Source organism: Gadus morhua, chromosome 10, assembly GCF_902167405.1.
Source record: "Gadus morhua chromosome 10, gadMor3.0, whole genome shotgun sequence".
Classification (NCBI taxonomy): Eukaryota; Metazoa; Chordata; class Actinopteri; order Gadiformes; family Gadidae; genus Gadus; species Gadus morhua.
The window spans coordinates 14910262-14935980 of NC_044057.1; the positions used below are offsets into that span (position 1 = coordinate 14910262).

General features: G+C 42.8%; 5 protein-coding genes across 24 annotated transcripts in view; all 5 read right to left on the minus strand.

The window, feature by feature from the left end:
* Nucleotides 1-25719, minus strand: part of LOC115552155 (protocadherin gamma-C5) — a 297188-nt gene that overhangs the window by 74295 nt on the left and 197174 nt on the right. For 3 of the 20 annotated variants that reach the window (XM_030368005.1, XM_030367993.1, XM_030367990.1), the window contains exon 1: nucleotides 22990-25673. The exons of 12 other annotated variants lie outside the window; for them this stretch is intronic. In XM_030368005.1, the coding sequence (XP_030223865.1) occupies nucleotides 22990-25386 (2397 nt within the window). In that variant the 5' untranslated portion in view covers nucleotides 25387-25673. 5 more of the 20 variants (XM_030367978.1, XM_030367977.1, XM_030367982.1 and 2 more) reach the window with 4 other exon arrangements.
* Nucleotides 6843-9462, minus strand: LOC115552202 (protocadherin gamma-A2-like). Its single transcript, XM_030368055.1, has one exon. It carries the CDS (start codon nucleotides 9258-9260, stop codon nucleotides 6858-6860), a length of 2403 nt encoding a protein of 800 aa, XP_030223915.1. The 5' UTR covers nucleotides 9261-9462; the 3' UTR covers nucleotides 6843-6857.
* Nucleotides 9839-12443, minus strand: LOC115552185 (protocadherin gamma-A11-like). Its single transcript, XM_030368041.1, has one exon. The coding sequence runs from the start codon at nucleotides 12320-12322 to the stop codon at nucleotides 9887-9889; it is 2436 nt and encodes an 811-aa protein (XP_030223901.1). The 5' UTR covers nucleotides 12323-12443; the 3' UTR covers nucleotides 9839-9886.
* On the minus strand, nucleotides 13243-15838 carry LOC115552201 (protocadherin gamma-A2). Its single transcript, XM_030368054.1, has one exon. The coding sequence runs from the start codon at nucleotides 15658-15660 to the stop codon at nucleotides 13258-13260; it is 2403 nt and encodes an 800-aa protein (XP_030223914.1). The 5' UTR covers nucleotides 15661-15838; the 3' UTR covers nucleotides 13243-13257.
* LOC115552184 (protocadherin gamma-A1-like) lies at nucleotides 16252-19173 on the minus strand. The gene has a single exon (XM_030368040.1). It carries the CDS (start codon nucleotides 18700-18702, stop codon nucleotides 16267-16269), a length of 2436 nt encoding a protein of 811 aa, XP_030223900.1. The 5' UTR covers nucleotides 18703-19173; the 3' UTR covers nucleotides 16252-16266.

A 25719-nucleotide genomic window follows, 5' to 3' on the forward strand; every position in this document is an offset into this window, starting at 1 on the left:
GATTTTTTTTTATTTTGGGGATCTTTTATATAATGTTTTAGTGTATTTTCCTGTTCGTATGTAATCAGATAATTTAATTGTCCATTTGATTATTTTACAATACGTTTCCTTGTTTAAAGCAATATACTTTAGAACTAGTAAAACACTATTGTGATTAATTGTATTTCCCATTCGGCTAAAATAATCAATTCATATGAAAATAAAAGTAATTACATGTAAGCTTATAGATGGAGGCACCACCGGTAATATTTGTGTTCTGATTTGACTAAACACACGTGTCACATATATTCCATGAAAATTCACTTAATACCAGAACATAAGAAAAACACATGTTAGGATCACATCTACATTTCACAATCAAGAAAATAACCTTGAATTAAGTGCCATTTCTAACCTCAATCGGAGAGTCTGGTTCATCCAGGATGCTCTTTTCACTCTGTATTCGCTGCATGGTCCCTGTAGAACTGGGGTCCATTATCAGAACGTTCTGACTACCAGCGTTGCCGAACTTACAGTCACTCTTCCTGGAGTCAGTGGTCCTGCACACCTCGTAATTGTACACGTGCTGGAGAGTCCCTGTCCCCAAAGTGTCTGAGTACCGTGGTGGATAATATGGGATCACCGGGAGACTGGAATGATAAAGGATACGAGACTGTCTCCATCTGTAGATTTTCACTGATATGATCACCACTAAACACGTGATGAAGAGAAACGAAACCACAGCCAAAGCCAAGACCAAGTAAAAAGTCAGGTTGTCATTGTACTCCTTGTCGTGTGTAAAGTCAGTGAACTCCGAGAGCACTTCAGGGAAGCTGTCCGCCACCGCCACGTTAACAATGACTGTGGCTGAACGAGAGGGCTGTCCGTTGTCCTCCACTATAACAGTCAGTCTTTGTTTCACAGCATCTTTATCAGTGACTTGGCGGATAGTTCTTATTTCTCCATTCTGTAAGCCCACTTCAAACAGCGCCCTGTCAGTGGCTTTCTGTAGTTTATAGGAGAGCCAGGCATTCTGTCCAGAGTCCACATCAACAGCCACCACTTTAGTGACCAGATAGCCCACATCTACTGAACGAGGCACCATTTCAGCCACCAGAGAACCACCAGTCTGGACTGGATACAGAACCTGAGGGGCGTTGTCGTTCTGGTCCTGGATCAGTATTTTCACACTCACATTACTACTGAGAGGAGGAGAGCCTCCATCTTGAGCTTTAACATGAAACTGAAAGTCTTTAATCTGCTCGTAGTCAAAAGAGCGGACTGCATGTATAACTCCACTGTCAGCACTGACAGACACATAGGAGGAGACGGGCACGCCGTTTAAAGAGGAGTCCTCTAGTATATAAGAGACACGGGCGTTCTGGTTCCAGTCTGCATCTTCTGCTTTGATTGTGAATATAGATTGGCCTGGTGTGTTGTTTTCAACAATGTACTCCTCAAAGTTATTTTTATCAAAAACAGGAGCATTGTCATTGACGTCTGAAATAAGTAAGGTTAGATTGACGCTGCTGGAAAGCGAGGGTACTCCTTCATCTGAACAGATCACACTGATATTGTAATTAGATGCCTTTTCCCTGTCCAGGCTGCTTCCTGTTATAAGGCTATAGAAACTACCGGATGTGCTTTCAATTGAAAATGGTATATTTTCATTAATCAAGCATTCAATGCGACCATTGCTTTCAGAATCAGGATCGTGTACACTCAGCATAGCTATAACTGTATTTGCAGAGGAATCCTCAGGTATTGATTGGGATTTAGAAATTACATTAATGATAGGGCTATTGTCATTTATGTCAGTTATATCCACAATGACCTTACTTGAATCTGACAGCCCTCCTCGATCAATTGCCTCTATATCAATCTGATAATGTTTAGCCTTTTCATAATCGATGGGCCCATCCAAGATAATGTCACCCTCTTTCGACATTTTAAAAAGCTTCGCCACACTATCCATTCTATTCCCGATGACGTATGTTACCTCCCCATTGGTATCTTTGTCTGCATCAGATGCACTCACTTTCGTTACAAGTGTTCCTTTAACGGAATTTTCTTTGAGGTTTGCCTTGTAAACGGATTGAGTAAAAACCGGAGCGTTGTCATTCACATCCAGGACGGTGATATAAATGTGCATTGTCCCAGACATTTGCGGCTCTCCCCCGTCTACAGCCGTTAAAATCAAAGAGATCGCCTCTTGTCTCTCTCGGTCAAGAGGTTTTTGTAAAATCATTTCTACTTTCTTACTTCCATCGACTTGACCATGTAGTTTAAGAACGAAATTGTCACTAGGCTTCAATATATAGCTTTGGAGACCATTACGTCCTATATCCAGGTCGATTGCTTTTTCTAACATGAATTTAGAACCTACAACCGCTGATTCGCTTATTTCAAAGCGTCTTTCCTGCGTAGGAAATATAGGATTGTTGTCATTAATGTCTGTGATTTCAACAATAATTGGGAATAATTCCATCGGGTTTTCTAGAGTAATCTGAAAATGTATAGCACACGGGGATGTCTGTTCACAAAGCGACTCTCTGTCTATTTTTTCCTTGATAACGAGTACTCCCCTTTCTTTATTCAACTCGATATATTCGGCACTTTTTCCGGTGTAGATGCGAGCTTGGCCTAATTTTAGTCTCTTTACGTCTATGCCTAAATCCTGAGCGATATTTCCAACCAATGATCCTTTCGCCATTTCTTCGGGAATCGAGTAACTGACCTGACCAGAAACCGAACAGAAAGAGAGGACGGAGATGAACAGCAGTAGGCCTCCTGGCACTCTCATTGTTCTATCCGACATTTCTGTATCTCCAACACGAGCCTCTTTCTCGATAACCATTACAATCCCATTTGGTTTTGAATAAAAAGGCAACCCAAAATGAAAAGTAGATCAACGGTCCACTGAAAATATCCCTGCTTGATATGTCCGTGCGTAGCAAAGGCGTTATCGTGGAAGGGGAAGACGACGTCTTTCTGTTATAAGGACAAGCTTATGTGCGGAGGTTCTACTTCGAGTTTTTTCATTAACTACCACAAACAGGCCAACAGCGGCCCGTTGAGCTCAGCAAGAGAAACTACATCATAAATTAATAATCTCACCATCATATACATTTGTTTAGACACAACTATAGCTCAAAACAAAAGGTTATGGTCCACAATAAGGGAAATACATTATTTAGTTACATTTTTATAATAAACGTGCAGAAACAAACCGAAAATGAATTAACTATTTGTTAAATGTTGACGTTAAAGGTAAATTGTGGAATGATGAAGACCAAACGAGTCTGAGTAGGGGAATGGATACGCCAGTGTGAAGATTCCTAGCTTCCACTGTCCATGGTGCTGAAATGCTGTGGCTAGAATGCGGTAATGTTCCACGAAGATGAGGCTGCTCAACAAAAGAGCGTGTGTATAAGTGTCTTTTTCTGCAATGTTGATTTTATTATATTATTATTTGGACAGTAGATTAAGTAATGTAGATAAGACTGAACCATTCACATGCACAGCACTAGTCTGTGGGGATATTTGTTTTTAAAATGCATTTACAGCAAATTTAGCTGAGCTCAGTAAAACAGAATGAACCTGCATTGAACGTTCAATGTGTTAATAACAAAGTTAGAATGTACCTCCTCTGTCATCCCAAAAAACTGGAGATAACAGCCGATTTGAAAATGCATCTATGAATGTAACATTCACACAGCTATTTTGTTTGTTTCATTGAAATGCAACGCGCATATCTAATCCAATAAAATCAATTAACCTCAAAAGTCAGGATCATCAAGTCACACACACTAAATGACTTCTACTTGGCAACATTTTTCGAGGAAATAATATTTGAGAAAAAACAAGCACAATACCAAACGGAAAATCATTTTCTAACCTCTAGTGGAGAGTCTGGTTCGTCCAGGATGCTCTTTTCACTCTGTATTCGCTGCATGGTCCCTGTAGAACTGGGGTCCATTATCAGAACGTTCTGACTACCAGCGTTGCCGAACTTACAGTCACTCTTCCTGGAGTCAGTGGTCCTGCACACCTCGTAATTGTACACGTGCTGGAGAGTCCCTGTCCCCAAAGTGTCTGAGTACCGTGGTGGATAATATGGGATCACCGGGAGACTGGAATGATACAGGATACGAGACTGCCTCCATCTGTAGATTTTCACTGATATGATCACCAGTAAACACGTGATGAAGAGAAAGGAAACTACAGCCAAAGCCAAGACCAAATAAAAAGTCAGGTTGTCATTGTACTCCTTGTCATGTGTAAAGTCAGTGAACTCCGAGAGCACTTCAGGGAAGCTGTCCGCCACCGCCACGTTAACAATGACTGTAGCTGAACGAGAGGGCTGTCCGTTGTCCTCCACTATAACAGTCAGTCTTTGTTTCACAGCATCTTTATCTGTGACTTGGCGGATAGTTCTTATTTCTCCATTCTGTAAGCCCACTTCAAACAGCGCCCTGTCTGTGGCTTTCTGAAGTTTATAGGAGAGCCAGGCATTCTGTCCAGAGTCCACATCAACAGCCACCACTTTAGTGACCAGATAGCCCACATCTGCTGAACGAGGCACCATTTCAGCCACCAGAGAACCACCAGTCTGGACTGGATACAGAACCTGAGGGGCGTTGTCGTTCTGGTCCTGGATCAGTATTTTCACACTCACATTACTACTGAGGGGAGGAGAGCCTCCATCTTGAGCTTTAACATGGAACTGAAAGTCTTTAATCTGCTCGTAGTCAAAAGAGCGGACTGCATGTATAACTCCACTGTCAGCACTAACAGACACATAAGAGGAGACGGGCACACCGTTAATAGAGGAGTCCTCCAGTATGTAAGACACGCGGGCATTTTGGTTCCAGTCCGCATCAATGGCTTTAATCATCAATACTGAAGTACCCGGCGGGTTGTTTTCTACAACATTTGCCTCATATGAGGTCTTCTCAAACAGGGGCTGGTTATCATTCACGTCCGTAATCTGAAGTGCGAGAGCAATACTGCTGGAGAGCGAAGGAACGCCCTTATCCGAACACGTGACACTCACGTTATAATAAGAGGCGACCTCCCGGTTCAACGCAACGTCCGTAACTAGACTATAAAATCCATTTAATGTAGATTGTATTTTAAACGGGATGCTACTGATCATACTGCACTCAACGTCACCATTCTCTGCAGAATCCGGATCACTGACGCTCAGCATGGCGATCACGGTGTCTGGAGGAGAGTCCTCTATTATATTCTCGGATTTAGAGAGAACGTTTATCAGAGGTCTGTTGTCGTTCACGTCGATGACGTCAACTATGATCCTGCTGGAATCGGATAGACCGCCTTTGTCTATTGCTTCTATATCTACCTGATAGTGTTTATTCTTCTCGTAGTCTATGTTACCGACTAGAGTAACCTCCCCGCTTGTCTGATCAATCTTGAATAATTCAGAAAAGCGACGCTTGCTATTGGTTATTGCAAATGATATTTCTCCGTTAGAGCCTTTGTCTTTGTCAGATGCGCTCACTGTCATTACACTTGTTCCTTTCGGAGAATTCTCCGTTAAGGTTGCCTTGTACACCGGCTTTGTAAAATGTGGAGAATTATCATTTGCGTCTAACACAGTGACGTGTATCTGCATTGTCCCTGACATTTGTGGATCTCCTCCGTCGAAGGCAGACAACAGCAGCGAAATCTGCTCGCTATTCTCCCGATCTAATGGCTTCTGTAAAATCATTTCTACCTTTTTACTTCCATCGATTTGTTTTTCTAATTTTAATACGAAATTGTCTGTCGGTGTAATAGAGTAACTTTGAAGGCCATTTGAACCAATATCCAAATCAATTGCTTCCACTAAAACGAATTTAGATCCAACGACTGCAGACTCACTGATTTCAAAACGTTTCTCATTTGATGCAAAGCTGGGAGCGTTGTCGTTTATGTCTATGATTTCCACAGCTATACGAAACAATTCCATCGGATTTTCTAATATCAGTTGAAAATGTAATGCGCACGGCGTCGTCTCGCCACAGAGCGCCTCTCGGTCTATTCTGTCTCTGATGACGAGCGCTCCTCTTTCTTTATTCAGCTCAATGTACGCTAAGCCATCTGTAGAATGAATGCGTGCTTTCCCAAATACCAGCCTTTTTAATTCCAACCCTATATCTTGAGCTACATTTCCAACCAGAGAGCCTACTTTCATTTCCTCAGGAATAGAGTAACTGACTTGCCCGGCCGCAGGACCGAATGAAAGCAACGCGATGAAGAACAGTAGGCCCACTTGCCCTTGCATTGTTTCATCTAGCTGTTCTTTCAGATCCATTTGAACAATAATGTACTCCAAATGGTAAAGGTCCCAAAGTGGAAGTCAGAAGAGCGACTTCAAGAAAAAACGAAATTACATCCAATTCGTCGAAGTATTGTCTGCAGATCTCAATGCGATGCTTCGTATTTTATAATATTACAAGAGGGGAGTTACCGTAACTGGTCTTCATAGAACCGGCCACACACTGGCCAATAGCGGCCCTTTCTGTTCAATACGTAGAACTACAACATCCAAGCAATAAAAAATATTGTTTTGTTTCTGCGAAATAGTAAGCCTAAATCGGAAAACATTTCACACTGGTTTTAAATGGGTTTAAAAAAATTATATGAAACACAGATTACATAAATAAGGAGGAGAGCCAATGAGTAATTGGCTTTGAACCAGCGACACACACAGTTGCTAAATAATAATACAACCTAAAGAATATATTTTTGTTTTGTGTAAAGAAGGGAACAAAAACAGTGGTACGAAAAGGCACTTGAATGCCATAATTGAGTTTAAAGCTAACAATTATTTGAACAGAACATTATTAAGGAAATAATAAGTAGATAATTGGTTAATTTCTAACCTCCAGTGGAGAGTCTGGTTCATCCAGGATGCTCTTTTCACTCTGTATTCGCTGCATGGTCCCTGTAGAACTGGGGTCCATTATCAGAACGTTCTGACGACCAGCGTTGCCGACCTTACAGTCACTCTTCCTGGAGTCAGTGGTCCTGCACACCTCGTAATTGTACACGTGCTGGAGAGTCCCTGTCCCCAAAGTGTCTGAGTAACGAGGTGGATAATATGGGATCACCGGGAGACTGGAATGATACAGGATACGAGACTGTCTCCATCTGTAGATTTTCACTGATATGATCACCACTAAACACGTGATGAAGAGAAAGGAAACTACAGCCAAAGCCAAGACCAAGTAAAAAGTCAGGTTGTCATTGTACTCCTTGTCGTGTGTAAAGTCAGTGAACTCCGAGAGCACTTCAGGGAAGCTGTCCGCCACCGCCACGTTAACAATGACTGTAGCTGAACGAGAGGGCTGTCCGTTGTCCTCCACTATAACAGTCAGTCTTTGTTTCACAGCATCTTTATCGGTGACTTGGCGGATAGTTCTTATTTCTCCATTCTGTAAGCCCACTTCAAACAGCGCCCTGTCTGTGGCTTTCTGTAGTTTATAGGAGAGCCAGGCATTCTGTCCAGAGTCCACATCAACAGCCACCACTTTAGTGACCAGATAGCCCACATCTACTGAACGAGGCACCATTTCAGCCACCAGAGAACCACCAGTCTGGACTGGATACAGAACCTGAGGGGCGTTGTCGTTCTGGTCCTGAATCAGTATTTTCACACTCACATTACTACTGAGGGGAGGAGAGCCTCCATCTTGAGCTTTAACACGGAACTGAAAGTCTTTAATCTGCTCGTAGTCAAAGGAGCGGACTGCATGTATAACTCCACTGTCTGCACTAACAGACACATAGGAGGAGACGGGCACGCCGTTTAAAGAGGAGTCCTCTAGTATATAAGAGACACGGGCGTTCTGGTTCCAGTCTGCGTCATTTGCGATTAGTGTGAATATAGACACACCTTGGACGTTGTTTTCTACGATGTATCCTTCGTATGATTTTTTTAAAAAGACTGGCGCGTTATCATTCACGTCTAGGATCTGAAGGGCGATTGTGACGCTGCTGGAAAGCGAAGGCACTCCCTCATCAGAACACGTCACACTGATATTAAAACCGGACTCCTTCTCTCTGTCTAAATCAGTGTCCGTCACTAAGCTGAAGAAGTTGTTAGATGTCGACCTCAAGGCAAAAGGAATGTCATCGTTTATGGAGCATTTCACTTTTCCATTTTCACCTGAATCTGCATCTTCTATATTAATCATGGTGACGACTGTGTTCGGTTTAGCGTCTTCTGATATCACATTGGATTTAGACATAATGTGAATATCAGGTGTGTTGTCGTTCACATCTATGACATCGACAATTAATTTACAGGAGTCGACCAGACCTCCCTCATCACTAGCACGAATATTTATTTGAAAAGCTCGTGCTTTTTCGTAGTCAATATTTCTGATCAACCTCACCTGACCGTTGTTTTCATTTACTTCAAATATTCCTAATGTATTACCTAATTTGCTTGAAACCGAGTACGTTATTTTACCATTTTCTCCGTCGTCTGCATCAGTCGCAGTAACCGTAGTAACAATGGTGCCTAACGGAGCGCCTTCTTTAATAGACGCTTTGTAAACCGACTGGGTGAAAACGGGAGCGTTATCATTGGCGTCTAAAACAGAGATCAGGATCTGCATTGTTCCTGACATCTGCGGCTCACCGCCATCGACTGCCGTTAACACTAAAGAGAGGTGTTCATTTTGTTCTCTATCGAGAGGTCTCTCTAAAACCATTTCGATGTTAGTAATATCCCCTTCTTGACTGTGTAATCTAAGAGAGAAGTTAACGGTTGGTTTTAGGATATATGTTTGTAAGCCATTCGTCCCGACATCAGGATCATTTGCCATGTCTAATATGAATTTAGCTCCACTTACAGCAGACTCGCTGATTTTAAGTTTCACGTTTGTTTTTTCAAACACTGGGGCGTTATCATTCACGTCTGTAATCTCGATATTGATACTGTAGAATTCCATCGGGTTTTCTAATATGATCTGAAAATGGAGCGCACAAGGCGTCGTTTGTCCGCAGATGGCCTCTCTGTCTATTCGGTCTTTGATAACGAGGACTCCTCTTTCCCTGTTCAGCTCGACAAATTCGATGCTGTCACGGGTAAAAATACGGGCTTTACCTGACTTCAGTCTCTTCACATCCAAACCTAAATCCTGTGCTATATTACCGACTACAGAGCCTTTCGCCATCTCCTCAGGTATGGTGTAGCTGACCTGCCCGAGCACCGAGCTGAGACAGGAGATCCAGATAAATAGAAGCCATCCGACGTAGCGTCCCATTGTTCTTTCCCCAGTATCGTTGTATTCTCGATGAAAACGAAAAGATCCCGTTTAGACTTTGAAATTCCACAAAAGATCAGCTAATACACATCGACGACAGCTCACATGTTGAACGAAAGAATTAAAGAGCGATCCCGCTTCACGGTGTTTCGTGTCCTTGTAAAATGCAATGCCATCGTCCACAGTCACAGACCAGAAAATAATAAAACAGATATGGTGGGAGGTAGGCCTACTGCGAAAGATGGCCTTTAACTGGGACATGCTGGCCTATAGCGGCCCTCAGAGTCCAAACGGCAAAATTACAATGCATTTAAATAAATAATAAAGTGGAGTAACGCAGGTTATAGGGCTAATAATTAACGTAAATTCAATTCGGACAACGTTCTATTGGATGAACACAGGGTCCATATAGAATTGAATTCTTAGAAATACATTTATAACGGAAATATATCTTGAGATAATGTGAAGCATGAATTCAGTATTTAAAAAGTAGGCCTACTGCAGCTGAATGAAGAATCCAGTTAGCAAGTTAGAAATAGCCCATTGATTCATGATGTCAACATAGGAGCTGTCCATGGTGCTAGACATGAGGGAAAAAAACGATTAATACAAAATAGAACATTCCGTCAGTGATTTCTAACCTCTAGTGGAGAGTCTGGTTCATCCAGGATGCTCTTTTCAGTCTGTATTCTCTGCATGGTCCCTGTAGAACTGGGGTCAATTATCAGAACGTTCTGACTACCAGCGTTGCCGACCTTACAGTCACTCTTCCTGGAATCAGTGGTCCTGCACACCTCGTAATTGTACACGTGCTGGAGAGTCCCTGTCCCCAAAGTGTCTGAGTAACGAGGTGGATAATATGGGATCACCGGGAGACTGGAATGATACAGGATACGAGACTGTCTCCATCTGTAGATTTTCACTGATATGATCACCACTAAACACGTGATGAAGAGAAAGGAAACTACAGCCAAAGCCAAGACCAAGTAAAAAGTCAGGTTGTCATTGTACTCCTTGTCGTGTGTAAAGTCAGTGAACTCCGAGAGCACTTCAGGGAAGCTGTCCGCCACCGCCACATTAACAATGACTGTAGCTGAACGAGAGGGCTGTCCGTTGTCCTCCACTATAACAGTCAGTCTTTGTTTCACAGCATCTTTATCAGTGACTTGACGGATAGTTCTTATTTCTCCATTCTGTAAGCCCACTTCAAACAGCGCCCTGTCTGTGACTTTCTGTAGTTTATAGGAGAGCCAGGCATTCTGTCCAGAGTCCACATCAACAGCCACCACTTTAGTGACCAGATAGCCCACATCTGCTGAACGAGGCACCATTTCAGCCACCAGAGAACCACCAGTCTGGACTGGATACAGAACCTGAGGGGCGTTGTCGTTCTGGTCCTGGATCAGTATTTTCACACTCACATTACTACTGAGGGGAGGAGAGCCTCCATCTTGAGCTTTAACACAAAACTGAAAGTCTTTAATCTGCTCGTAGTCAAAAGAGCGGACTGCATGTATAACTCCACTGTCTGCACTAACAGAAACGTAAGAGGAGACGGGCACACCGTTAATAGAGGAGTCCTCCAGTATGTAAGACACGCGGGCATTTTGGTTCCAGTCCGCATCAATGGCTTTAATCATCAATACTGAAGTACCCGGCTGGTTGTTTTCTACAACATTTGCCTCATATGAGGTATTCTCAAACAGGGGCTGGTTATCATTCACGTCTGTAATCTGAAGTGCGAGAGTGATACTGCCGGAGAGCGAGGGCACGCCCTTATCATAACACGTGACACTCACGTTATAACGAGAAGCGACCTCCCGGTCCAACGCAACGTCCGTAACTAGACTATAAAACCCATTTAATGTAGACTGTATTTTAAACGGGATGCTACTGATCATATTGCACTCAACCTCACCATTCTCTGCAGAATCCGGATCACTGACGCTCAGCATGGCGATCACGGTGTCTGGAGGAGAGTCCTCTATTATATTGTCGGATTTAGAGAGAACGTTTATCAGAGGTCTGTTGTCGTTCACGTCGATGACGTCAACTATGATCTTGCTGGAATCGGACAGACCGCCTTTGTCTATTGCCTCTATATCTACCTGATACTGTTTATTCTTTTCGTAGTCTATGTTACCGACTAGCGTCACCTCCCCGCTTGTCTTGTCAATTTGAAATATCTCTGAAAATCGATGCTTACTATTAGATATTGAATAGGACATTTCTCCGTTAGAGCCTTTGTCTTTGTCACATGCGCTTACTGTCATTACACTTGTTCCTTTCGGTGAATTCTCCGTTAAGGTTGCCTTGTACACCGGCTTTGTGAAATGTGGAGAATTATCATTCACATCCAACACAGTGACGTGTATCTGCATTGTCCCTGACATTTGTGGCTCCCCCCCGTCGTAGGCAGATAACAGCAGCGATATTGTTTCGCTATTCTCCCGATCTAGTGGCTTCTGTAAAATCATTTCTACCTTTTTACTTCCATCGATTTGTTTTTCTAATTTTAAAACAAAATTATCTTTCGGGGTAATAGAGTAACTTTGAAGGCCATTTAAACCAATGTCCGCATCAATTGCTTTGTCCAGCACAAATTTAGACCCAACGACAGCAGACTCACTGATTTCAAAATGTTTCTCGTTTGATGCAAAGCTGGGAGCGTTGTCGTTAATGTCTACGATTTCCACAGCTATACGAAACAACTCCATCGGATTTTCTAATATTAGTTGAAAATGTAATGCGCACGGCGTCGTCTCGCCACAGAGCGCCTCACGGTCTATTCTGTCTCTGATGACGAGCGCTCCTCTTTCTTTATCCAGCTCAATGTACGCTACGCCGTCCGCCGAATGAATCCGTGCCTTCCCAGATAACAGTCTTTTTAATGCCAGCCCTATATCTTGAGCTACATTTCCAACAAGAGAGCCTACTTTCATTTCCTCAGGAACAGAATAACTGACTTGCCCGGACGCAGTACCGAATGAAAGCACCGCGATGAAGCACAGAAGGCCCACTTGCCCCCGCATTGTTTTGTCTGGCTGTTCTTTCAGATCCATTCGAACAAATTATACTCCGAATGGCAAAGCTCCTAAAGTCGAAGTCAGAAAAGGGACTTCAAGAAAAAATTAAGTTCCATTCCGCAATCCTAGTGGTGTAAAACATGAGCTTTGTTCGGTACATCCGTTGAAGTATTGTCTGCAGATCTCAACGCTTGGCTTCGTGTTTTATAATATCACAAGAGGGGAGTTACCGTAGCTGGTCTTCATAGAACCGGCCACTCACTGGCCAATAGCGGCCCTGTCTGTTCACTCAGTAGAACTACAAAATCTAAGATATAGAAAAATATAGTTTCCGGAAAATAGTAATTATAAATTGTTTAACACTTATTTCTGGTTGTAAAACTTATAAAGGGTTGTAAAAAAAAGAAATATGAAACACAGATTACATAAATAAAGAGGAGAGCCAATGAGCAATTGGTGTTGCACAAGCAACACACACACACACACACACACACACACACACACACACACACACACACACACACACACACACACACACACACACACACACACACACACAGATGAATGGTAAATGGTAAATTGACCGTGCATTCACGTAGCGTTTTGTGGACAGTGGCCCCCCAAAGCGCTTTACAATATTGCCTGACATTCACCCATTCATTCACACATTCACACACCAATGGCAGATACTCACTTATGTATACGTTAAACACAACTAAAAAGTATTTTTTTTGTTTTGTGTGAAGAAGTGACCGCAAGCAGTGTTCAGAAAAGGCACTTGAATTGCATATTTGAGTGTAAAGCTGAATTATTTCTTTGTCAACCAAATCCATTGAATCATTTATCTTCAAATGGCAAGTGGTATGTGGCCAATGTAGGGACATCTGGTTAGTTGTAGCCATTTTTAAGTAAACATCAACAACAATTCTTTGTTCAAAACATTACCAGGGGAAGAATAACTTGATAATTGGTTAATTGCTAACCTCCAGTGGAGAGTCTGGTTCATCCAGGATGCTCTTTTCACTCTGTATTCGCTGCATGGTCCCTGTAGAACTGGGGTCCATTATCAGAACGTTCTGACTACCAGCGTTGCCGAACTTACAGTCACTCTTCCTGGAGTCAGTGGTCCTGCACACCTCGTAATTGTACACGTGCTGGAGAGTCCCTGTCCCCAAAGTGTCTGAGTACCGTGGTGGATAATATGGGATCACCGGGAGACTGGAATGATACAGGATACGAGACTGTCTCCATCTGTAGATTTTCACTGATATGATCACCACTAAACACGTGATGAAGAGAAAGGAAACCACAGCCAAAGCCAAGACCAAGTAAAAAGTCAGGTTGTCATTGTACTCCTTGTCGTGTGTAAAGTCAGTGAACTCCGAGAGCACTTCAGGGAAGCTGTCCGCCACCGCCACGTTAACAAGGACTGTAGCTGAACGAGAGGGCTGTCCGTTGTCCTCCACTATAACAGTCAGTCTTTGTTTCACTGCATCTTTATCAGTGACTTGGCGGATAGTTCTTATTTCTCCGTTCTGTAAGCCCACTTCAAACAGCGCCCTGTCTGTGGCTTTCTGTAGTTTATAGGAAAGCCAGGCATTCTGTCCAGAGTCCACATCAACAGCCACCACTTTAGTGACCAGATAGCCCACATCTGATGAACGAGGCACCATTTCAGCCACCAGAGAACCACCAGTCTGGACTGGATACAGAACCTGAGGGGCGTTGTCGTTCTGGTCCTGGATCAGTATTTTCACACTCACATTACTACTGAGGGGAGGAGAGCCTCCATCTTGAGCTTTAACACAGAACTGAAAATCTTTAATCTGCTCGTAGTCAAAAGAGCGGACTGCATGTATAACTCCACTGTCAGCACTAACAGACACATAAGAGGAGACGGGCACGCCGTTTAAAGAGGAGTCCTCTAGTATATAAGAGACGCGGGCGTTCTGGTTCCAGTCTGCGTCTATTGCGTTCAGTGTAAATATAGAGACACCTTGGACGTTGTTTTCTACGATGTATCCTTCGTATGTTTTTTTTAGAAAGACAGGCGCGTTATCATTGACGTCTAGGATCTGAAGGGCGATTGTGACGCTGCTGGAAAGCGACGGCACTCCCTCATCGGAACACGTCACACTGATATTATAACCGGACTCCTTCTCTCTGTCTAAATCACTGTCCGTCACTAAGCTGAAGAAGTTGGTAGATGTCGACCTCAAGGCAAAAGGAATGTCATCGTTTATGGAGCATTTCACTTTGCCATTTTCACCTGAATCTGCATCTTCTATATTGATCATGGTTACGACTGTGTTCGGTTTAGCGTCTTCTGATATCACATTGGATTTAGACATAATGTGAATATCAGGTGTGTTGTCATTCACATCAATGACATCTACGATTAATTTACAAGAGTCTACCAGCCCTCCCTCATCGCTAGCGCGTATATTTATCTCAAATGTTCGAGCTTTTTCGTAGTCAATATTCCCGCTTAATGTCAAATCACCATTTACTTTATTAACATCAAACATTCCTTGAGTATTACCTAAAATCCTTGAAATTGAGTAGGTTATTTTACCATGTTCTCCGTCGTCTGCATCAGTCGCAGTGACCGTAGTAACAATGGTGCCTAACGGAGCGCCTTCTTTAATAGACGCTTTGTAAACAGACTCGGTGAAAACGGGAGCGTTATCATTGACGTCTAAAACGGAGATCAGGATCTGCATTGTTCCAGACATCTGCGGCTCTCCCCCATCGACTGCCGTTAACACTAAAGAGAGGTGTTCATGTTGTTCTCTATCGAGAGGTTTCTCTAAAACCATTTCGATGTTTCTGATATCTCCTGCCTGACCGTGTAATTTAAGGGCGAAGTTATCTGTTGGTTTTAGGATATATGTTCTTAAGCCATTTGTCCCGACGTCAGGATCATTTGCCATGTCTAATATGAATTTAGCTCCACTTACAGCGGACTCACTGATTTTAAATTTCACGTAACTTTTTTCAAAGACAGGGGGGTTGTCATTAACGTCTGTAATCTCGATATTTATACTGTAGAATTCCATCGGGTTTTCTAATATGATCTGAAAATGGAGCGCACAAGGCGTCGTTTGTCCGCAGATAGCCTCTCTGTCTATTTTGTCTTTGATGACGAGGACTCCTCTTTCCCTGTTCAGCTCGACATATTCGATGCTATCACGGGTGAAAATACGGGCTTTACCTGACTTCAGTCTCTTCACGTCCAAACCTAAGTCCTGTGCTATATTACCGACTACAGAGCCTTTCGCCATCTCTTCAGGTATGGTGTAGCTGACCTGCCCGAGCACCGATTTGAGACAGAAGATCCAGATAAATAGAAGCCATCCAACGTAGCCTCCCATTGTTCTTTCCCCAGTGTCGTTTTATTCTCGATGAAAACGTAAAGATCCCGTTTAGTCTTTGATATTCCACAAAAGATCAGCCAATACACTTCGACAACAGCTCACATGTTGAACGAAATAATTTACGAGCGATCCCGCTTCACGGTGTTTCGTGTCCTTGTAAAATGCAATGCGATCGGCCACAGTCACAGCCCAGAAAAGAATAAAACCGATATGGTGCGCAAGATGGCCTTTAACTGGGACATTCTGGCCTATAGCGGCCCTCAGAGTCCAAACGGCAAAACTACAATGCATTTAATTAAATAATAAAGTGGAGTAGTTAACGCAGGTTATAGGCCTAATAGTTAACATAAATTTAATCAAGACAACATTGTATTCGAGAAACACATGGTCCATATAGACTTGAATTCTTAGACATACGTTTAACTGAAATATATCTTGAGATAATGTGAAGCATGAATTCAGTTATTAAAAAGTACTGCAGCTGAATGAAGAATCCAGTTAGCAAGTTCGAAATTTCCTATTGAGTCATAACGTCAACATAGGAGCTGTCCATGGTGCTAGACATGAGGGAAAAAAACGATTAATATAAAATAGAACATTCTGTCAGTGATTTCTAACCTCCAGTGGAGAGTCTGGTTCATCCAGGATGCTCTTTTCACTCTGTATTCGCTGCATGGTCCCTGTAGAACTGGGGTCCGTTATCAGAACGTTCTGACTACCAGCGTTGCCGAACTTACAGTCACTCTTCCTGGAGTCAGTGGTCCTGCACACCTCGTAATTGTACACGTGCTGGAGAGTCCCTGTCCCCAAAGTGTCTGAGTACCGTGGTGGATAATATGGGATCACCGGGAGACTGGAATGGTACAGGATACGAGACTGTCTCCATCTGTAGATTTTCACTGATATGATCACCACTAAACACGTGATGAAGAGAAAGGAAACTACAGCCAAAGCCAAGACCAAGTAAAAAGTCAGGTTGTCATTGTACTCCTTGTCGTGTGTAAATTCAGTGAACTCCGAGAGCACTTCAGGGAAGCTGTCCGCCACCGCCACGTTAACAATGACTGTAGCTGAACGAGAGGGCTGTCCGTTGTCCTCCACTATAACAGTCAGTCTTTGTTTCACAGCATCTTTATCAGTGACTTGGCGGACAGTTCTTATTTCTCCATTCTGTAAGCCCACTTCAAACAGCGCCCTGTCTGTGGCTTTCTGTAGTTTATAGGAGAGCCAGGCATTCTGTCCAGAGTCCACATCAACAGCCACCACTTTAGTGACCAGATAGCCCACATCTGCTGAACGAGGCACCATTTCAGCCACCAGAGAACCACCAGTCTGGACTGGATACAGAACCTGAGGGGCGTTGTCGTTCTGGTCCTGGATCAGTATTTTCACACTCACATTACTACTGAGGGGAGGAGAGCCTCCATCTTGAGCTTTAACACAAAACTGAAAGTCTTTAATCTGCTCGTAGTCAAAAGAGCGGACTGCATGTATAACTCCACTGTCTGCACTAACAGAAACGTAAGAGGAGACGGGCACACCGTTAATAGAGGAGTCCTCCAGTATGTAAGACACGCGGGCATTTTGGTTCCAGTCCGCATCAATGGCTTTAATCATCAATACTGAAGTACCCGGCTGGTTGTTTTCTACAACATTTGCCTCATATGAGGTATTCTCAAACAGGGGCTGGTTATCATTCACGTCTGTAATCTGAAGTGCGAGAGTGATACTGCTGGAGAGCGAGGGCACGCCCTTATCATAACACGTGACACTCACGTTGTAACGAGAAGCGACCTCCCGGTCCAACGCAACGTCCGTAACTAGACTATAAAACCCATTTAATGTAGACTGTATTTTAAACGGGATGCTACTGATCATACTGCACTCAACCTCACCATTCTCTGCAGAATCCGGATCACTGACGCTTAGCATGGCGATCACGGTGTCTGGAGGAGAGTCCTCTATTATATTGTCGGATTTAGAGAGAACGTTTATCATAGGCCTGTTGTCGTTCACGTCGATGACGTCAACTATGATCTTGCTGGAATCGGACAGACCGCCTTTGTCTATTGCCTCTATATCTACCTGATAGTGTTTATTCTTTTCGTAGTCTATGTTACCGACTAGCGTCACCTCCCCGCTTGTCTTGTCAATTAGAAATATTTCCGAAAATCGATGCTTACTATTAGATATTGAATAGGACATTTCTCCGTTAGAGCCTTTGTCTTTGTCAGATGCGCTTACTGTCATTACACTTGTTCCTTTCGGTGAATTCTCCGTTAAGGTCGCCTTGTACACCGGCTTTGTGAAATGTGGAGAATTATCATTTGCGTCTAACACAGTGACGTGTATCTGCATTGTCCCTGACAGTTGTGGCTCTCCTCCGTCGAAGGCAGACAACAGCAGCGATATCTGCTCGCTATTCTCCCGATCTAGTGGCTTCTGTAAAATCATTTCTACCTTTTTACTTCCATCGATTTGTTTTTCTAATTTTAAAACAAAATTATCTTTCGGGGTAATAGAGTAACTTTGAAGGCCATTTAAACCAATGTCCGCATCAATTGCTTTGTCCAGCACAAATTTAGACCCAACGACTGCAGACTCACTGATTTCAAATTGTTTCTCGTTTGATGCAAAGCTGGGAGCGTTGTCGTTAATGTCTACAATTTCCACAGCTATAGGAAACAACTCCATCGGATTCTCTAATATCAGTTGAAAATGTAATGCGCACGGCGTCGTCTCGCCACAGAGCGCCTCTCGGTCTATTCTGTCTCTGATGACGAGCGCTCCTCTTTCTTTATGCAGCTCAATGTACGCTACGCCGTCCGCCGAATGAATCCGTGCCTTCCCAGATAACAGCCTTTTTAATTCTAGCCCTATATCTTGAGCTATATTTCCAACAAGAGAGCCTACTTTCATTTCCTCAGGAATAGAATAACTGACTTGCCCGGACGCAGTAGCGAATGAAAGCACCGCGATGAAGCACAGAAGGCCCACTTGCCCCCGCATTGTTTTGTCTGGCTGTTCTTTCAGATCCATTCGAAAAAATTATACTCCAAATGGTAAAGGTCCTAAAGTGGAAGTCAGAAAAGGGACTTCAAGAAAAAAATAAGTTACATTCCGCAATCCTAGTGGTGTAAAACCTGAGCTTGGTACATCCGTCGAAGTATTTTCTGCAGATCTCAACGCAAGGCTTCATATTTTATAATATCACAAGAGGGGAGTTACCGTTGCTGGTCTTCAACCGGCCACACACTGGCCAATAGCGGCCCTGTCTGTTCACTCAGTAGAACTACAAAATCTAAGATATAAAAAAATATAGTTTCCGGAAAATAGTAATTATGAATCGTTTAACCCTTATTTCTGGTTGTAAAACTTATTTCTGGTTGAAGAAAATAAATATGAAACACAGATTACATAAATAAAGAGGAGAGCTAATGAACAATTGGCAACACACACACACACACACACACACACACACACACACACACACACACACACACACACACACACACACACACACACACACACACACACACACACACACACACACAGATTAATCTAAATGGTAAATTTATGGTGCATTTATGTACCTTTTTGTGGTCAGTGACCCCCCAAAGCGCTTTACAATATTGCCTGACATTCACCCATTCATTCACACACCGATGGCAGATACTCACTTATGATACGTTAAACACACCTAAAAAGATTTTTTTTTGTTTTGTGTAAAGAAGGGAACGCAAGCAGCGTTCGGAAAAGGCACTTGAATTGCATATTTGAGTGTAAAGCTGAATTCTTTCTTTGTCAACCAAATCCATTAAATCATTTATCTTCAAATGGCAAGTGGTATGTGTCCAATGTACTGTAGGGACGCTGGTTAGTAGCCATTTTTAAGTAAACATCAACAAAAATTCTTTGTTCAGAACATTATCAGGGGAAGAATGACTTGATAATTGGTTAATTTCTAACCTCCAATGGAGAGTCTGGTTCATCCAGGATGCTCTTTTCACTCTGTATTCGCTGCATGGTCCCTGTAGAACTGGGGTCCATTATCAGAACGTTCTGACTACCAGCGTTGCCGACCTTACAGTCACTCTTCCTGGAGTCAGTGGTCCTGCACACCTCGTAATTATACACGTGCTGGAGAGTCCCTGTCCCCAAAGTGTCTGAGTACCGTGGTGGATAATATGGGATCACCGGGAGACTGGAATGATACAGGATACGAGACTGTCTCCATCTGTAGATTTTCACTGATATGATCACCACTAAACACGTGATGAAGAGAAAGGAAACCACAGCCAATGCCAAGACCAAGTAAAAAGTCAGGTTGTCATTGTACTCCTTGTCGTGTGTAAAGTCAGTGAACTCCGAGAGCACTTCAGGGAAGCTGTCCGCCACCGCCACGTTAACAATGACTGTAGCTGAACGAGAGGGCTGTCCGTTGTCCTCCACTATAACAGTCAGTCTTTGTTTCACTGCATCTTTATCAGTGACTTGGCGGATAGTTCTTATTTCTCCATTCTGTAAGCCCACTTCAAACAGCGCCCTGTCTGTGGCTTTCTGTAGTTTATAGGAGAGCCAGGCATTCTGTCCAGAGTCCACATCAACAGCCACCACTTTAGTGACCAGATAGCCCACATCTGCTGAACGAGGCACCATTTCAGCCACCAGAGAACCACCAGTCTGGACTGGATACAGAACCTGAGGGGCGTTGTCGTTCTGGTCCTGGATCAGTATTTTCACACTCACATTACTACTGAGGGGAGGAGAGCCTCCATCTTGAGCTTTAATACAAAACTGAAAGTCTTTAATCTGCTCATAGTCAAAAGAGCGGACTGCATGTATAACTCCACTGTCAGCACTAACAGACACATAAGAGGAGACGGGCACGCCGTTTAAAGAGGAGTCCTGTAGTATATAAGAGACACGAGCATTCTGGTTCCAGTCTGCGTCTTCTGCTTTGATTGTGAATATAGATTGGCCTGGTGTGTTGTTTTCAACAATGTACGCCTCAAAGGCACTTTTATCAAAAACAGGAGCATTATCATTGACGTCTGAAATAAGTAAGGTTAAATTTACGCGGCTAGAAAGCGATGGCACTCCTTCATCTGAACAGATAACACTGATATTGTAATTAGACGCCTTTTCCCTGTCCAAGTTGCTTTCTGTTATAAGGCTGTAGAAACTGCCAGATGTGCTTTTAATTGAAAACGGTATATTTTCATTAATCAAGCATGCAATGCGACCATTGCTTTCAGAATCAGGATCGTGTACACTCAGCATGGCTATAACTGTATTTGCAGAGGAATCCTCAGGTATGGATTGGGATTTAGAAATTACTTTAATGATCGGGTGATTGTCGTTTATGTCAGTTATATCCACAATCACTTTACTTGAATCTGACAAACCTCCTCGATCAATTGCCTCTATATCAATCTGATAATGTTTAGCCTTTTCATAATCGATGGGCCCATCCAAGATAATGTCACCCTCTTTCGACATTTTAAAAAGCTTCGCCACATTATCCATTCTATTTCCGATGACGTACGTTACCTCCCCATTGGTATCTTTGTCTGCATCAGATGCACTCACTTTCGTTACAAGGGTTCCTTTAACAGAATTTTCTTTGAGGTTTGCCTTGTAAACGGAATGAGTAAAAACCGGAGCGTTGTCATTGGCATCCAGGACGGTGATATAAATCTGCATTGTCCCAGACATTTGTGGCTCCCCACCGTCTACAGCCGTTAAAATCAAAGAGATCGCCTCCTGTCTCTCTCGGTCAAGAGGTTTTTGTAAAATCATTTCTACTTTCTTACTTCCATCGACTTGACCATGTAATTTAAGAACGAAATTGTCACTAGGCTTCAATGTATAGCTTTGAAGACCATTACGTCCTATATCTAGGTCGATTGCTTTTTCTAACATGAATTTAGAACCAACCACCGCTGATTCGCTGATTTCAAATTGTTTTTCCTGCGTCGGAAATATAGGAGCGTTGTCATTAATATCTGTAATCTCAACAATAATTGGGAATAATTCCATTGGGTTTTCTAGAGTAATCTGAAAATGTAAAGCACACGGGGCAATCTGTTCACAAAGCGCCTCTCTGTCTATTTTTTCCTTGATAACGAGTACTCCACTTTCTTTATTTAACTCGATATATTCGGCGCTGTCTCCTGTATAGATGCGGGCATTGCCAGATTTGAGTCTCTTTATGTCTATTCCTAAATCCTGAGCGATATTCCCGACTAATGAGCCTTTCGCCATTTCTTCAGGAATCGAGTAACTGACCTGACCAGAAACCGAACAGAAAGAGAGGACGGAGATGAACAGCAGTAGGCCTCCTGGCACTGTCATTGTTCTATCCGACATTTCTGTATCTCCAACGTGTACGTCGTCCTCGATTCCGGTTAAAATCCCATTGGTTTTTAATCAAAAGGCAACCCAAAAGGAAAAATAGTTAAACGGTCCAGTATAAATTATCCCTACTTCATATGTCCGTGCGTAGAGAATGCGGTATCGTGGAAAGAGCAGACGACGTCTTTCTGCTATAAGGACAGGCTTACACGGGGTATTTCTGCTTTGAATTGTTCATTCACTACAACAAACAGGCCAACAGCGGCCCGTTGAGCTCAGCAAGAGAAACTACATCATTAATGAATCTTACCAACATTTGTGTAGACACAAACTGTTAGTGGCTCAAAACAAAAGGTTATGGACACCATCATAGAAATACATTATATTTTTAAATTCTTAAAATAATCAAGCAGAAACAAATCACAGATTACTTAACTATTTGTTAAATGTCGACGTTAAAGATAAATTGAGATACATGTAGAATGATGATGACATAAAGAGTCTGAGTAGGGGAATGGGTACGCCAGTATGAAGACTCCTAGCTTCAACTGTCCATGGTGCTGAAATGCAGTTGCCATGAAATGCAGCAATGTTCCACGCACCTGAAGCTAACAAAAGAGCCGATTTTGAAAGGGGTTTTAAGTGGCCTTTTCTGGAATGTTGATTTGGTGATACAATTGATTGGACAGTAAATTCTGTAATGCAGAAGACTTATTGAACAACTTAACCATTAACATGCAAAGCATTTAACAGTCAGTGGGGGATATTGATATCGAAAATGTATTTGCAGCGTACTGAGCTCAGTAAAACAGCATGAAACTGCAATAAATGTTCATTGTGTTGATAGCAAAGTTAGATTTTCATCAAAACACACAAGATTGAATTACTTAAACTTGGTAAAAATGTTCAAGAAACGTTATTTGAAAAAAAAAAAGAAGAATACAAAATTCAAAATTATACTTTTCTAACCTCCAGTGGAGAGTCCGGCTCATCCAGGATGCTCTTTTCACTCTGTATTCGCTGCATGGTCCCTGTAGAACTGGGATCCATTATCAGAACGTTCTGACTACCAGCGGTTCCGACCTTACAGTCACTCTTCCTGGAGTCAGTGGTCCTGCACACCTCGTAATTGTACACGTGCTGGAGAGTCCCTGTCCCCAAAGTGTCTGAGTACCGTGGTGGATAATATGGGATCACCGGGAGATTGGAATGATACAGGATACGAGACTGTCTCCATCTGTAGATTTTCACTGATATGATCACCACTAAACACGTGATGAAGAGAAAGGAAACTACAGCCAATGCCAAGACCAAGTAAAAAGTCAAGTTGTCATTGTACTCCTTGTCGTGTGTAAAGTCAGTGAACTCCGAGAGCACTTCAGGGAAGCTGTCCGCCACCGCCACGTTAACAATGACTGTAGCTGAACGAGAGGGCTGTCCGTTGTCCTCCACTATAACAGTCAGTCTTTGTTTCACAGCGTCTTTGTCAGTGACTTGGCGAATAGTTCTTATTTCTCCATTCTGTAAGCCCACTTCGAACAGCGCCCTGTCTGTGGCTTTCTGTAGTTTATAGGAGAGCCAGGCATTCTGTCCAGAGTCCACATCAACAGCCACCACTTTAGTGACCAGATAGCCCACATCTACTGAACGAGGCACAATTTCAGCAACCAGAGAACCACCAGTCTGGACTGGATACAGAACCTGAGGGGCGTTGTCGTTCTGGTCCTGGATCAGTATTTTCACACTCACATTACTACTGAGGGGAGGAGAGCCTCCATCTTGTGCTTTAACACGGAACTGAAAATCTTTAATCTGCTCGTAGTCAAAAGAGCGGACTGCATGTATAACTCCACTGTCAGCACTAACAGACACATAAGAGGAGACGGGCACGCCGTTTAAAGAGGAGTCCTCTAGTATATAAGAGACACGGGCGTTCTGGTTCCAGTCTGCGTCATTTGCGTTCAGTGTAAATATAGAGACCCCTTGGACGTTGTTTTCTACGATGTATCCTTCGTATGATTTTTTTAAAAAGACAGGCGCGTTGTCATTCACGTCTAGGATCTGAAGGTCGATTGTGACGCTGCTTGAAAGAGAAGGCACTCCCTCATCAGAACACGTCACACTGATATTATAACTCGACTGCTTTTCTCTGTCTACATCACTGTCCGTCACTAGGCTGAAGAAGTTAATAGATGTCGACTTCAATGCAAATGGAATGTCATCGTTTATGGAGCATTTCACTTTGCCATTTTCACCTGAATCTGCATCTTCTATATTGATCATGGTTACGACTGTGTTAGGTTTAGCGTCTTCCGATATAACATTGGATTTAGACATAATATGAATATCAGGTATGTTGTCATTCACATCAATGACATCTACGATTAATTTACACGAATCAACCAACACCCCTTCATCATTGTTATTAGCGCGTATATTAATCTCAAATGTTCGAGCTTTTTCGTAATCAATACTACCGCTCAAAATCACGTCACCATTTTTTTCATTTACATCAAATTTTCCTCGAGTATGATCTAACATACTTGAAACTGAGTACGTTATTTTACCATTTTCTCCGTCGTCTGCATCAGTCGCAGTAACCGTAGTAACAATGGTGCCTAACGGAGCGCCTTCTTTAATAGACGCTTTGTAAACAGACTGGGTGAAAACGGGAGCGTTATCGTTGGCGTCTAAAACTGAGATCAGGATCTGCATTGTTCCAGACATCTGAGGCTCTCCGCCATCGACTGCCGTTAACACTAAAGAGAGGTGCTCATGTTGTTCTCTATCGAGCGGTTTCTCTAAAACCATTTCGATGTTTTTAATATCTCCTGTTTGACCGTGTAATTTAAGGGCGAAGTTATCAGTTGGTTTTAGGATGTATGTTCTTAACCCATTTGTCCCGACGTCAAGATCAATGGCTCTGTCTATTATGAATCTAGCCCCACTTACAGCAGATTCGCTGATTTTAAACTTCACATCACTCTTTTCAAAGACAGGAGAGTTGTCATTTACGTCTGTGATCTCGATATTTATACTGTAGAATTCCATCGGGTTTTCTAAAATGATCTGAAAATGGAGAGAACAAGGCGTCGTTTGTCCGCAGATGGCCTCTCTGTCTATTCTGGCTTTGATAACGAGGACTCCTCTTTCCCTGTTCAGCTCGACATATTCGATGCTGTCACGGGTAAAAATACGGGCTTTACCTGACTTCAGTCTCTTCACATCCAAACCTAAATCCTGTGCTATATTACCGACTACAGAGCCTTTCGCCATCTCTTCAGGTATGGTGTAGCTGACCTGCCCGAGCACCGAGCTGAGACAGAAGATCCAGATAAATAGAAGCCATCCGACGTAGCCTCCCATTGTTCTTTCCCCAGAGTTGTTGTATTCTCGATGAAAACGTAAAGATCCCGTTTAGTTTTTGATATTCCACAAAAGATCAGCCAAAACACTTCGACAACAGCTCACATTATGAACGAAAGAATTGAGAGCGATCCCGCTTCACGGTGTTTCGTGTCCTTGTAAAATGCAATGCGATCGTCCACAGTCACAGTTCAGAAAATAATAAAACCGATATGGTGGGAGGTACTGCGCAAGATGGCCTTTAACTGGGACATTCTGGCCTATAGCGGCCCTCAGAGTCCAAACGGCAAAATTACAATGCATTTAAATAAATAATGAAGTGGAGTACTTAAC

What these genes read in the sequence shown, in the direction of transcription:
- LOC115552202 (XM_030368055.1), bottom strand. Translation starts at nt 9,260, where the DNA reads ATGGGACGCTACGTCGGATGGCTTCTATTTATCTGGATCTCCTGTCTC.
- LOC115552185 (XM_030368041.1), bottom strand. Translation starts at nt 12,322, where the DNA reads ATGGATCTGAAAGAACAGCCAGACAAAACAATGCGGGGGCAAGTGGGC.
- LOC115552201 (XM_030368054.1), bottom strand. Translation starts at nt 15,660, where the DNA reads ATGGGAGGCTACGTTGGATGGCTTCTATTTATCTGGATCTTCTGTCTC.
- LOC115552184 (XM_030368040.1), bottom strand. Translation starts at nt 18,702, where the DNA reads ATGGATCTGAAAGAACAGCCAGACAAAACAATGCGGGGGCAAGTGGGC.